A 13,434-nucleotide genomic window follows, 5' to 3' on the forward strand; every position below is an offset into this window, starting at 1 on the left:
GGAGTCTGAACCTTTATTATAAATCACTCCTATGTCAACAGGTTTATTTTTGCGAACTACCCCATGACTAGCACTCAAAGTCCCTTGTATTCTATCATACTCTTAAATTTCTTTCTCTGTTTTTGGTGTGTAGTTAAAATGCTGATATTTGAATCTCAGCAACTTTCCCTGTTCCCAAATACCTTTATCTAGCTCTCAGACATTTTGCTATAGAGGTGGAGTCCCCATTGACTATAGATCAGAGGGCTAATTCTGGACTCTGAAAGTTTCTGCCAATAGTTGCTTCTCTTCTTCTGAAGACTGCCACCCCACAACTCAAGATCCTCCTCTCCCTGCACTGCTGCTTCATATCTACACATGTCTCCAGTGTGGGATAGCGGTCAGTCTAACGACCTGCTTTCTGCCTCTGTCTTGGATGGCTTTGTCTTTTCACCGCTTTCTGACCCTATTTAGCCAGGTCAGAGGCTGTGATTCAAATCCTGCCTCTTTGCCCACTGGTCCAGCTCTGGAAAATTCTGGAAAACCACTCTTCTCTGTCAAATTTCTCATCTGGAGCGATCCCCGAGACAGTTTCTGTGATGATCAAAAGAGATAATAACTAGTGAGCCCTCAAAGCAGCTGTTTCTCTTATTATTTGAACTTGTTTCCTTATCTGAATTAGAAGACTTCCAGTTTTGAAATCCTGTGTGAAGCCGAGGGGCTGATGAATATAGTTTCTACCTTCTTGCCATTCCTCAGCAGTCCCAGCAAATATGCTCCAACTCTGTATAGGTTCACAAAGTCAAGGAGGGGGTCACTTGCAAAACTTAAAAAAAGCATATATTTTTAACCCAAACTGCCTTATGCAGGCATTTAGTAAACAGTGTGCATGAGAGGGAGGAGGCAGGAGGAGAGAGATGGAGAGATAGAGAGAACCTACACACCCACATGCCTTCCTTCCTATTTGCTGGCACAGACACACGTCAGCTCACAAAGAGGCACAGTGCAGAATGAGGAAGAAAATTCCCTGCTGTCCCACCTGCTCGCCTTTCTTGGAACTTGGCACATATCTCTCTCCTCTCTCCTTGGCCCGCACTCAGCAGCTTGCTAAGCACCCAGAAAGCTGAATGGCTGAGGTGCCTGCAGGCTGCTCTTCCCTCAGCGCCCGCCTCTCTTCTCCTCTCTCCTGCTTCTCCCAGTCACTGGTCTGAACTCAACCATTCACCCCAACACCATGGCCCAGATCCACAACCCCCAGAAGGCATTGCTCTGGGCCTTGAGTGACCTTGAGGAGAAAAGCTTCCAGCTCTTCAAGTTCCACTTACGGGACAGGAGCCTGCTTGAGGGGAAGCTGCCGCTAGCACGCGGGGAGCTGGAGGGCCTGAGCACTGTGGACCTGGCTTCTCGGCTGATTTCCCTGTACGGAGCGTGGGAGGCCATGAAGGTGGTGCTCAGCATCCTGAGGGTCATGAACCTGTTGGAACCCCCGGACCGGCTCAGCCCCATTTGTCTGAACGGTGAGTGCCGCAGGAAACAAGGGGAGCTCAGGGTGCCACCAGGACTCCCCCACCCCCATGGCATTTCCAGAGACTCCCCCAGCCTGTGGTTTATGCTGTCTCTCACTCTTGCCCCCGGTCTATGCCGAGGAGCGCCAGTGCCCAGGGTCCTGGTGGTCTCCAGCTGAAGGCTCTGACGCCGTTGGGGTAAGGCCTGAGCCGAGGGTGGGGTCTTAGAGAAAGACTAGTTATCTTGTGGCCATAATGCCCCACCTCCTACCTCCAGTTGTAGTACCAGAGAAGAGGAGGGTAGAGGAAAGGGGCTTAGAGATTGAGCGTGGTGTTGGTGAAGGGGTTTCCACTAACCAGCAGAAATGGCATCGGGGTGGGGGTGGGGGTCAGATCTTTCCTTAGCTGCTGTCCCAGCAGGCAGCTCAGGCCGCTTCCCACAGAGGACAGCCTGCTCCTGCGTCCTGCTCTCTCAAGGATCTGGTAGATCGATGCTGCCCTAGAGAACAAGGTGGGCATGGAAACCAGAAGGTCTCCTATCCCTTCTTGTGGGCTTCCAGGGGAGGTGCCTGTGCTCCCTCCATAAGCCCCTGTCACCCCGAGAGCTCTTCTGACATACTGTCAGGGCTTCTGCTCAGGAGCTGGTTTATCTTGAGCACCCGGCTTGATCATTGCCAAGAACAGGCTTCTATTACTTACTTCACCATCCTCCAGCTTCCCTTTCCTTTCTCCACCCTGTCCTCACCATTTCAAATGGGGATGTTTCATAGGAACACCCAGATGTTCACACACACAGACACTTTTGCACACATACATATTCTTACAAACGCCCACTTGGCTGATGCACACTGACACGCCTTCCTCACACAAAAATACACAAGCTTGCATAAATGTGCTCTCATGAGCCTGTGTGGATACAAACACTCACTCATCCCGCACCGATATGCACACACACAAAACACACAGTTGCATACTCATACGGATGTGCACATGCACACCATGCATGTGTCTGTGTGCAGGTACACACACATCCAGGGGTCCCTCCCCTTGAAGCTTGAAGTATGAACTTCAGGAAGATACAAGTTAGAGAGCATACAAGATGAAACTAGAGAGCAGAGTCCAGAGTTTGAAGGGCCGTCTTTATCTTTCTTTATTCCCGTCTGACCCGCTAACACCCCATGTGTCTGGCTCAGATTACAGAGAAACATACCGAGAGCATGTGCGCTGCCTAGAGGAGAGGCAAGAGGGAGGAATCTGCGGCAGCTACAATCAACTGCTCCTTGTGGCCAAGGCTAGCCCAGGGAGCCCAGAATCATCTGCCTGCCCCCTCCCGGAGCAGGAGTTGGACTCTGTCTCGGTGGAGACTCTGTTTGATCCAGGAGAAAAGCCCTACCAAGTCCCGCCCACAGTGGTGTTACAGGGGTCCGCCGGGACTAGAAAGACAACGCTGGCCAGAAAAATGGTGCTGGACTGGGCCACTGGCACCCTGTACCCAGGCCGGTTTGATTATGTCTTTTATGTCAGCTGCAGAGAAGTGGTCCTGTTGCAGGAGGGCAAACCGGACCAGCTCCTCTTCTGGTGTTGTGGGGACAACCAGGTGCCTGTCAAAGAGATGCTGAGGGAGGAGGAGCGGCTGCTGTTCATCCTGGATGGCTTTGATGAACTGCAGAGGCCCTTTGCAAAGGGCTTGAAGAGGCTGAGTCCGAACCCCATGGAGAACGTGCTGCACCGTCTAATTAGGAGAGAGGTGTTTCCCAGGTCTTCACTCCTTATCACCACCTGGCCCGTGGCTTTGCGGAATCTGGAGCCCTTGCTGAAGCAATCGCACCATATTCACATCCTAGGCTTCTCTGAGGATGAGAGGAGGAGGTATTTCAGCTCGTATTTCACTGATGAGGAGCAAGCCAGAAATGCCTTTGACATTGTACAAGGAAATGACGTTCTATACAAATCATGTCAAATTCCAGGCATTTGCTGGGTGATCTGCTCCTGGCTCAAAGAACAGATGGAGAGGGGCAGACAGATCTCAGAGACTCCCAGTAATGGCACGGATATCTTCATGGCCTATGTCTCCACCTTCCTGCCGCCCAGTGACAATGCAGGCTGCTTCGAGCTTACCGGGCACAGGGTCCTGAGCGGTCTGTGCTCCTTAGCAGCTGAGGGGATCCAGCACCAGGGGTTCATGTTTGAAGAAGCTGACCTCAGGAAGCATAATTTAGATGTGACCAGGCTTGATGCTTTCCTGAGCAGCACGAGTTACCAAGAGGGACGTGACATCAAGACGTTCTATACCTTCTGCCACATTAGCTTCCAGGAGTTTTTTCATGCCATGTCCTACCTGCTGATAGAGGACCAGAGTCAGCTGGGGAAGGAGTCCCGCAGAGAACTGAATAGGCTTCTGAATGAAGGGGGGAAGGCAGAGAATGAGGAGATGACCCTCAGTATGCAGTTTTTATTGGACATATTAAAAAAAGAGACCTCTTCGAAATTTGAGCTAAAGTTCTCCCTCAAAATTTCTCCCTTGGTAAAGCAGGAGTGGATGCATTTTAAAGAACAAATGAAATCTATAAAGCATAAAGGGGCCTGGGATTTGGAATTCTCCCTGAATCCATCTAAAATAAGGAATCTGGTGAAAGAGTGTTCAGATAAACGATGTATCGTTTAAGATGGGACAGTCAAATAAAAAGAAATCCCAGGACAGGAACTCATTTTCTGTCAAAACCAGCTTGAGTAATGGACGGAAAGAGAAGCAGAAATGTCCTGTTGTGGGCAAAGATAATATAGCAAAGACACAAAAGGAGGCTTCTAATGGAAAAGGCAGAGATACGGAGAAATGAGAGACGCAGAGGGTAGGAGCAGTAGGATGGGAAGTAGATAAATGAGACAGTAGAGCTGAAGGGTCAGGAGGGTGGTGGGGGGAGTGGCAGGAGAGGGGGGAAGACAGAGTGTAAAAAGGAATGGAGAGATGAGAGATTTAATTAATAGGTACTGGAAGGAGTGGAAGGACAGGGGAGCAAATAGAAAAGAAAATTAGATAATACAGGATCAGAAAACTTGGAACATAGGACATGGGGAAAGGCCATGTGGACTGAGTCCCTAGGAACAACCACATTTACCATCAATGGCTCAAATTCAGTTATTTAGCATCCCCTCCTCCTAGAGAAGCTGTTTACAACTTCCTCTACTGTGGAATTTAATGTTAATTTCAGTGAGCAAATGTGATTGGGCTCTTTTCTATAAAATAAACCTTCAAATACAATAAACTGTGGACTGTGCTCATTCTATAAGATTGGATAATATGAAGCATATCAATATCAACATTTAAAGGAAATATTGTACTGTGTCATAATGGAATATCCCTTTGACTCTGCATTTGTGATCAATTGCTGCTTAAGTAAATAGTAGCTTCATATCTTCCTAGAAACTTCTAGAATTTCTGTGTTGGAAATGAACCATATCTTGTCACAGACCTCTTGTCTTAGAAACTCTACTGTGACTTGACCTAGCTCTGTATTAATACCATGTTACTTGTCCCCAGGGATGCCATTACCGCCCTTTTCTTTTTGGAAAGACCAGTTAGTTCCCAGAGATAACTCATAATCTCTTTTACCGCTCCAGCTCCCTCTGTGTAGAAAATAAGAAGAATTCAAAGGTGTAGGTGGGGTCAGTTCCTGACTCTTATGTCATAGACGAGAATATGGAAGTTCAGTTAGGAGTCCCATCCATTTCTGGGGTTCCTCAGAGAAATATCTTAGTTCCTGACCCTCAGCCAACAGGTTGGAGGCCCTTGAGGCCCTGGTGCAGGCACCGAAAACCTACCCCGCCCCAGCTGTTGCTGCTGGCGTCAGTACAGCCAAGAATGCCGCTGCTGCCTTGGACCCTCAGTGCCCCACAGAAAGGTTACAGACACTCCTCATTTTGCTTTTCTTTTTTTTTTTTTTTTTTTTTTTAAAGATTTTATTTATTTATTTGACAGAGAAAGAGACAGCGAGAGAGGGAACACGAGCAGGGGGAGTGGGAGAGGGAGAAGCAGGCTTCCTGCCGAGCAGGGAGCCTGATGTGCGGCTCGATCCCAGGACCCTGGGATCATGACCTGAGCTGAAGGCAGAAGCTTAATGACTGAGCCACTCAGGCGCCCCTCATTTTGCTTTTCATACATTTTTATTCCTGTCATGGCTCCTCACAAGTTGATTCCATGTGTCCCAATTCCAGCCATCTGCTGGACATGGCCAGATGTCTGAATCCAAGGGAACTTATCTTTGGGTAGTCAACTTGCGGTATCATAACACTATTTATTATTAACTCTTTTTTCACACAGGAAGTTTGGTGGCTCCACATTTGATAATTATATGCATAGCATATTGAACACATAGATGGTGTTTGTATCCAGAATATGTGTACCAAACAGTATGTGTGTGCATGTACTTATTTAAAGAGTAATTTGGATTGCATTACTACAGAGGCTGGCTGGCATCCAGTGAGCGAGGCTGTATTGCCGCCCAAGAGCTTAGATGTTCACAGCAGACCAGCTCCTGATTGTCATAGAGAATTTGGGAACAATGGAACAGGTGCCCAGCCACACTGCTGGATTTTCGTGGGGCCAAGGAGGCCTAGTTTTTTGTTTGTTTGTTTGTTTGTTTTTAATTTTATGTTATTATGTTATGTTAGTCAGCATACAATACATTACTTTTTGATGTAGTGATCCATGATTCATTGTTTTCATATAACACCCAGTGCTCCATGCGATACATACCTTCCTTAATACCCATCACTGGGCTAACACATCCCCCAAACCCCCTCCCCTCTAAAACTCTCAGTTTGTTTCTCGGAGTCCATCATCTCTCATGGTTCATCTCCCTCTCCGATTTCCCCTCCTTCATATTTCCCTTTCTTCTCCTAATATCCTCCATACTATTCCTTATGTTCCACAAATAAGTGAAACCATATGATAATTGACTTTCTCTGCTTGACTTATTTCACTTAGCATAATCTCCTCCAGTCCCATCCATGTTGATGTAAAAGTTGGGTATTTATCCTTTCTGATGGCTGAGTAATATTCCATTGTATATATGGACCACATCTTCTTTATCCATTCATCTGTTGAAGAGCATCTTGGCTCTTTCCACAGTTTGGCTATTGCGGACATTGCTGCTATGAACACTGGGGGGCATATGGCCCTTCTTTTCACTACATCTGTGTCTTTGGGGTAAATGCCCAGCAGTGCAATTGCTGGGTCATAGGGTAGCTCTATTTTTAAATTTTTGAGGAACCTCCACACTGTTTTCCAAAGTGGCTGTACCAACTTGCATTCCCACCGACAATGTAAGAGGGTTCCCCTTTCTCCACAACCTCTCCAACACTTGTTGTTTCTTGACTTGTCAATTTTTGCCATTCTAACTGGTGTAAGGTGGTATCTCAATGTGGTTTTGATTTGAATTTCCGTGATGGCTAATGATGATGAACGTTTTTTCATGTGTCTGTTAGCTATTTGTACATCTTCTTTGGAGAAGTGTCTTCTGCCCATTTTTTGACTTATTTTTTGAGTGTTGTCTTCTGCCCATTTTTTGACTTATTTTTTGAGTGTTGAGTTTGAGAAGTTCTTTTTAGATCTTGGAAATCAGCGCTTTATCTGTAGTGTCATTTGCAAATATCTTCTCCCATTCTGTGGGTTGCCTCTTTGTTTTGTTGACTGTTTCCTTTGCTGTGCAGAAGTTTTTATCTTGATGAAGTCCCAAAAGTTCATTTTCACTTTTGTTTCACTAGCCTTTGGAGATGTATCTTGAAAGAAGTTGCTGTGGCCGATGTCAAAGAGGTTACTGTCTATGTTCTCCTCTAGGATTTTGATGGATTCCTGTCTCACATTGAGGTCTTTCATCCATTTTGAGTTTATCTTTGTGTATGGTGTTAGAGAATGGTCGAATTTCATTCTTCTGTATATAGCTGTCCAATTTTCCCAGCACCATTTATTGAAGAGACTGTCTTTTTTCCATTGCATATTTTTTCCTGCTTTGTTGAAGATTATTTGACCATAGAGTTGAGGGTCCATATCTGGGCTCTCTAATCTGTTCCATTGGTCTATATGTCTGTTTTTGTGCCAGTACCATGCTGTCTTGGTGATCACTGCTTTGTAATATAGCTTGAAATCAAACAACGTGATGCCCCCAGCTTTGTTTTTCTTTTTCAACATTTCCTTGGCGATTCGGGGTCTTTTCTGATTCCATACAAATTTTAGGATTGTTTGTTCCAGCACTTTGAAAAGTATCATCGGAATTTTGATCGGGATGGCATTGAAGGTATAGATTGCTCTGGGTAGCATAGACATTTTAACAATGTTTATTCTTCCAATCCATGAGCATGGAATGTTTTTCCATCTTTTCCTGTCTTCTTCAATTTCTTTCATGAGTGTTCTGTAGTTCCTAGAATATAGATCCTTTACCTCTTCGGTTAGGTTTATTCCGAGGTATCTTATAGTTTTTGGTGCTATTGTAAATGGAATCAATTCTCTAATTTCTCTTTCTACAGTTACATTGTTAGTGTATAAGAAAGCAACAGATTTCTGTGTATTGATTTTGTATCCTGCCACATTACTGAATTGCTGTATGAGTTCTAGTAATTTGGGGGTGGAGTCTTTTGGGTTTTCCACATAAAGTATCATGTCATTTGCCGAGAGAGAGTTTGACTTCTTCTTTGCCAGTTTGAATACTTTTTATTTCTTTTTGTTGTCTGATTGTTGTTGCTAGGACTTCTAGTACTATGTTGAACAATAGTGGTGAGAGTAGGCATCCTTGTCATGTTCCTGATCTTAAGGGACAGGCTCTCAGTTTTTCCCCATTGAGGATGATATTTGCTGTGGGTTTTTCATATACGGATTTTATGAACTTGAGGAATGTTCCCTCTATCCCTATACTCTGGAGAGTTTTAATCAGGAAAGGATGCTGTATTTTGTCAAATGCCTTTTCTGCATCAATTGAGAGGATGATATGGTTCTTCTCTCTACTCTTATTAATGTGTTCTATCACATTGATTGATTTGTGAATGTTGAACCATGCTAGCAGTCCTGGGGATACTGCAAAGGCGGTCCTAAGGGGGAAATACATAGCCACCCAAGCCTCACTCAAAAAAATAGAAATATCCTGAATTCACCAACTAATTTTACACCTTAAAGAACTGGAGAAAAAGCAACAAATGATGCCTAAGCCATGCATTAGAAGAGAAATAATTAAGATTAGAGCAGAGATCAATGAAATAGAAACCAGAAATACAGTAGATCAGATCAACGAAACTAGAAGCTTGTTCTTTGAAAGAATTAATAAGATCGATAAACCACTGGCCAGTCTTATCCAAAAGAAAAGAGAAAGGACCCAAAATAATAAAATTATGAATGAAAGGGGAGAGATCATGACTAACACCAAGGAAATAGAAACAATTATTAGAAATTATTATCAACAACCATATACCAATAAATTGAGCAACCTGGAAGAAATTGATGCCTTCCTGGAAACCTATAAACTCCCAAGCCTGAAACAGGAAGAAATTGACAACCTGAATAGGCTAGTAACCAGTAACGAGATTGAAGCAGTGATCAGAAACCTCCCAAAAAACAGAGTCCAGGGCCTGATGGATTCCCTGGGGAATTCTACCAAACATTCAAAAAAGAAATAATACCTATTCTCCTGAAGCTGTTTCAAAAAATAGGAACAGAAGGAAAGCTTCCAGACTCATTCTATGAGGCCAGCATTACCTTGATCCCCAAACCAGGCAAAGACCCCATCAAAAAGGAGAATTTCAGGGCGCCTGGGTGGCTCAGTTGGTTAAGCGACTGCCTTCAGCTCAGGTCATGATCCTGTAGTCCTGGGACTGAGTCCTGCATCGGGCTCCCTGCTCAGCGGGGAATCTGCTTCTCCCTTTGACCCTCCCCCCTCTCGTGCTCTCTCTCATTCTCTCTCTCAAATAAATCGATAAAATCTTTTAAAAAAAGGGGGGGGGAATGAGAATTTCAGACCAATATCCCTGATGAATATGGATTCCAAAATTCTCAACAAAATCCTAGCTAATAGGATCCAACAATACATTAAAAGGATCATCCACCACAACCAAGGAGGCCTGTTTAAAAAAAAAAACAAAAAACGTGGATCTAACATCCATTTGAGGTTTAGACATGTTATTTTGCTTAGGGTTTACATTCAGTTCAAACTAGCTGAAGCAAAAATTAAATGACCCACTGTATTTATTTTTTAAAGATAACTGATTTCTAGTTTCAGCTATGTTTGGCTCTTTTTAACAGTGACATCAAGGCTTTCACTCTCTCTCCCTTCTATTGCTCTTTTTATAGTTGCCCTTTCTTCTTATTTCAGAAAGTGACTCTTATGTATTAAAGAGGATGTCCATAAGGGGTGTCAACTTCAACCACCCTTGCAGTCAACAACCTGAAAGGAACAGAATCGTCTTTACCTATAGGTCTAGCAGAGAAGTTGGGAGAAGCTTCTGACCTGACCCTGGGTATGTGTCAAGCTTTGAACAACCACTGTGGTCTGAAAGAAGAACTTCTCTGATTAGACAGGCCTAAGTCTGATGGCCCAGGTCACACCCCCAGGACTAAGTAAGAAAGGCTCAACACCTCTTGAAACGCATGGAATGGGAGAGTGGCTCCCCAAAAGGAAAGGATCCTGAGCAGACAGAATAATATGTCACACAGACATTACACAAATACAAGTGTGTCTGATGGTCTGGGGCTCCCTGAGGAGGCTGGGTAAAAGGAAGAGGCCATGAGACCCCTGTGTGTAGAAGTCTGAAAGAATGGGTCCAACTGGGCTCCAGGGCTTGGTGGTCCAAGGGAGCAGTGACCCAGGGGCAGAGAGATGCTGGGTTTACCTGGTGCTGACTTAGCCTCCCTCTGGGGATTGGGGGGTACAAACCACAGGAAAGAGAAGGCTGTGGTCAAAGGGAGGAGCTCTGTCCCTAGGTAACAGCCATGGGGACCCCCTCTGAAAGATTGGGGTTTGAGAATGGCAGGTGGAAGAAGGTTGTGAGACAAAATACAAGATGTCCAGTTACATTTGAATTTCAGATAAACTATAAATATATATATATATATATTTTGCACGGGACACACTTATACTAAAAGATTACTTGTTTATCTGAAATTCAAATGTAACTGAGCGTTCTATATTTTGATTTGCTCAATCTGGCAATCCTAAGTAGAGGAGGGTGGTGGAGGAGCAGGCAGCAACCAAGAGCCACATGGAATAACATATCAGCTGCTACAGCTCCAATTAGTCCTGACATTTTTCCCATCTCTCCTCCCCTTCTCTGGACTCTTAAAATGAAAGTGGCCTTTTGTATAACCTGCAAACTGGTGGGGCTCCTAAGCAGGTTAAAAATGTGAGTATTCTTGGAAATATGTGGAGAACATTTGCCAGGAAAAGACTGAATTTATGTTAGTAAATCTGTGGCAATTTTGAGATTGGATTGGTGTGCAAATCCATTTTTGTCATGGTTGTCACTAACTATGATTTCTCTCAGATGAGTTAGAATTTCCTCTTTCCTTTTCAGAACATTGGCAGAAATGTAACTCCCTTCTCACCCAAACAAAACAAAACAAAACAAAATGAAACAACCAACCCCCCAAAACACCACAACCCCCCCCCAAAAAAAACCCACACAAAACAAAACAAAATATGCTTCTCAGGAAGATGATAATCTCTATGTTTCACAACATCCATATTGTGCTCTTAGCAACGCTCTTTACAGTCAGACTCAGCCTGAGTGGAAGGATGGTCAATTTCAAGAAGGTGCCTTCGTTAGTAGGATGTGTAACTATTCACCTCTTGACTTCTTTTATAATCTTTCCCCCTCACTCCTGGACTTGAGAACCAGACCCAAAAGTGTGTAAAGTCCTTGAAGTGATTCATTTACAGACTTCCCTTGCCCTGTTTCTATTTATTCTCCGTCATTCCTTCACCAAGATTTGAAATCCTGTCTTCTTCACCCACTACATCCGTGTCTTTCAGGACAATCAATGTACCTTCCGCAATATTTATTGTTCTACTCACCCATTCCATCCTATTTATACTTCCTTTCAGTCTGTCTTGCAAAAACAAAACAAAACAAAACTAATGAAATTTGTTTGGATTTCTTTATATTCATGCAATAATTAAAAGTAGACAATGTGCCTTTTCATACATATATAGGGGCATTCGAGTGTTGACTCATCATCACTCATTAGTCTCCTTCCTTTGCTAACAATACGTTTATTTCCCTCAGGGAATTTTTTCATTAAATTTTTTCAGGTATGCACAGTTGGGGTAGATGCTATCCTCAGTTACGGAGTAGGTACCATAAAGTGCATATTTGGCAGCATTTTCCATCCTTATCAGTCACATTGTCTGGTTCATGGTTTCTCATGTAATTCTACCACAGAAAATGACATGGGAGGTGTCCTTGAATAGATTTTTGTGAATAAACACCTTTTCCCCATGGAATAACTGGTATGTTTCCCACTGGACACAGATTAGAGAGGATGTATCTCTAAGTGTTGGCAGCCTTATTGTCTCTAGGAGGGGAGAGCTTTCTTGAGAATGGAACCTACTCTAGGAAAGCAGAGATGAAAAATAGGAAAGGGAACCCAGATCCTGTTCAACTCATCTGAGTTTCGGATAAAGCCAAGCCTGCAGATTCATTCATCCCTACATTCTGCTGGGACTGAGCCAATGGTCTCATTGATTGCTCAAGTCAATATAGGCTAAACTATGAGTCCCTTGGTTCTTACACATACCTTGTGAGATTAATAATATTATTTTAGCAGAAAAGTAATAGAGCCAGAGAAGTTACATATTTGCTCAGTCATACAGCTAGTCCAGATGTTTTCTCTTCAAGTTAAAAAGCACCAACTATAAAATCACCCGAATGACTAATGCCCCTCCACCACCACCAAATTTTCAGTGTTTCCATATTTCTACTGGAAAATATTTGAAAATTTGGTAATGACATCTAGACTTTCCCAAAGTAACTTCAACCTGCTTGTCTTAACATGTTTCCTATCACTGCAGAAACTGTCCATCCCATGCAATCAGTCTAGGTAAACCTTCTTTTGCTCATGCCCCCATCCCTTCCTCTTCTTCCTCTGTTTACTAACATTCACTCAGCCTCTGTTTTCATTCCTTAATGGGGGCAGGGGGAGTTGTCATGGTGGAATTGAGTCTCTTGAGTGAAGAGATATTTATCCCTATAGAAACCTGAAAGAGTGTTGTTTCAAGTTTGTGCAGTTGAGTTTTCTTATGTCCATAGGGGAAAATCTATATAATTTTGAGTGTAATTTCTCCAGAGAAAAATTCTCCAAGGGCAAACATTCAATGCCATATAATGGTATAAAATCAGCACATTGAATCACTGAGTTGTATTTATGGGAGACGTTTTTTTTTTTTTTTTTTTTAACTAAAGAGGTGAAACAGCTGATTAAATGGGATGAAAGTCAGAGGTAGGGAACTGAAGGTAGTAAGGACCTGAAGATTCTGCTTATGTACCTGTTAGCAGGTTTTCCATTTATAGTTCTTCTCACTGATAATTGAAGATGCTTATCAGTGCTCAGGTGAGAATGTCAAGTACTCTGCCTTTTATAGTCACATAAAACTTTGGACAATAATTAGAGCTTTAAGTAGTTTGCTTGGACTAATCATCAATTCATAGAGCTTTGTAGCTGGGGTGGGAGGTGGTCAGAAATAAGGCCAATCATGCACAAAGATGAAACGCAGAGGAAGAAATGATTTGTCCAAGGTCATACAGAAAGTTAACAGTAGAGCTGGAAGGACATGTCATTGAATCAGTCAGGTCAGCATTAAAGTAACTATGCAAAAGGGAAAAGATGGAGCATTCAGATTCACTTGTTCTTTCTTCTTTTCTTTCTCTTTCTTTCTTTCTTTCTTTCTTTCTTTCTTTCTTTCTTTCTTTCTTT

The 13,434-nt window shown here is 43.4% G+C and overlaps 1 protein-coding gene across 1 annotated transcript; it reads left to right on the plus strand.

The window, feature by feature from the left end:
* The first annotated feature begins 1,213 nt into the window (after positions 1–1,213).
* On the plus strand, positions 1,214–4,321 carry NLRP10 (NLR family pyrin domain containing 10). The gene is given in 3 exon segments (XM_032426824.1): positions 1,214–1,496; positions 2,678–4,116; positions 4,118–4,321. Coding segments are annotated over 3 exon segments (1,926 nt in total).
* The last annotated feature ends 9,113 nt before the right edge of the window (positions 4,322–13,434 follow it).

Source organism: Phoca vitulina, unplaced genomic scaffold, assembly GCF_004348235.1.
Source record: "Phoca vitulina isolate PV1807 unplaced genomic scaffold, GSC_HSeal_1.0 scaffold36, whole genome shotgun sequence".
Taxonomy (NCBI): domain Eukaryota; kingdom Metazoa; phylum Chordata; class Mammalia; order Carnivora; family Phocidae; genus Phoca; species Phoca vitulina.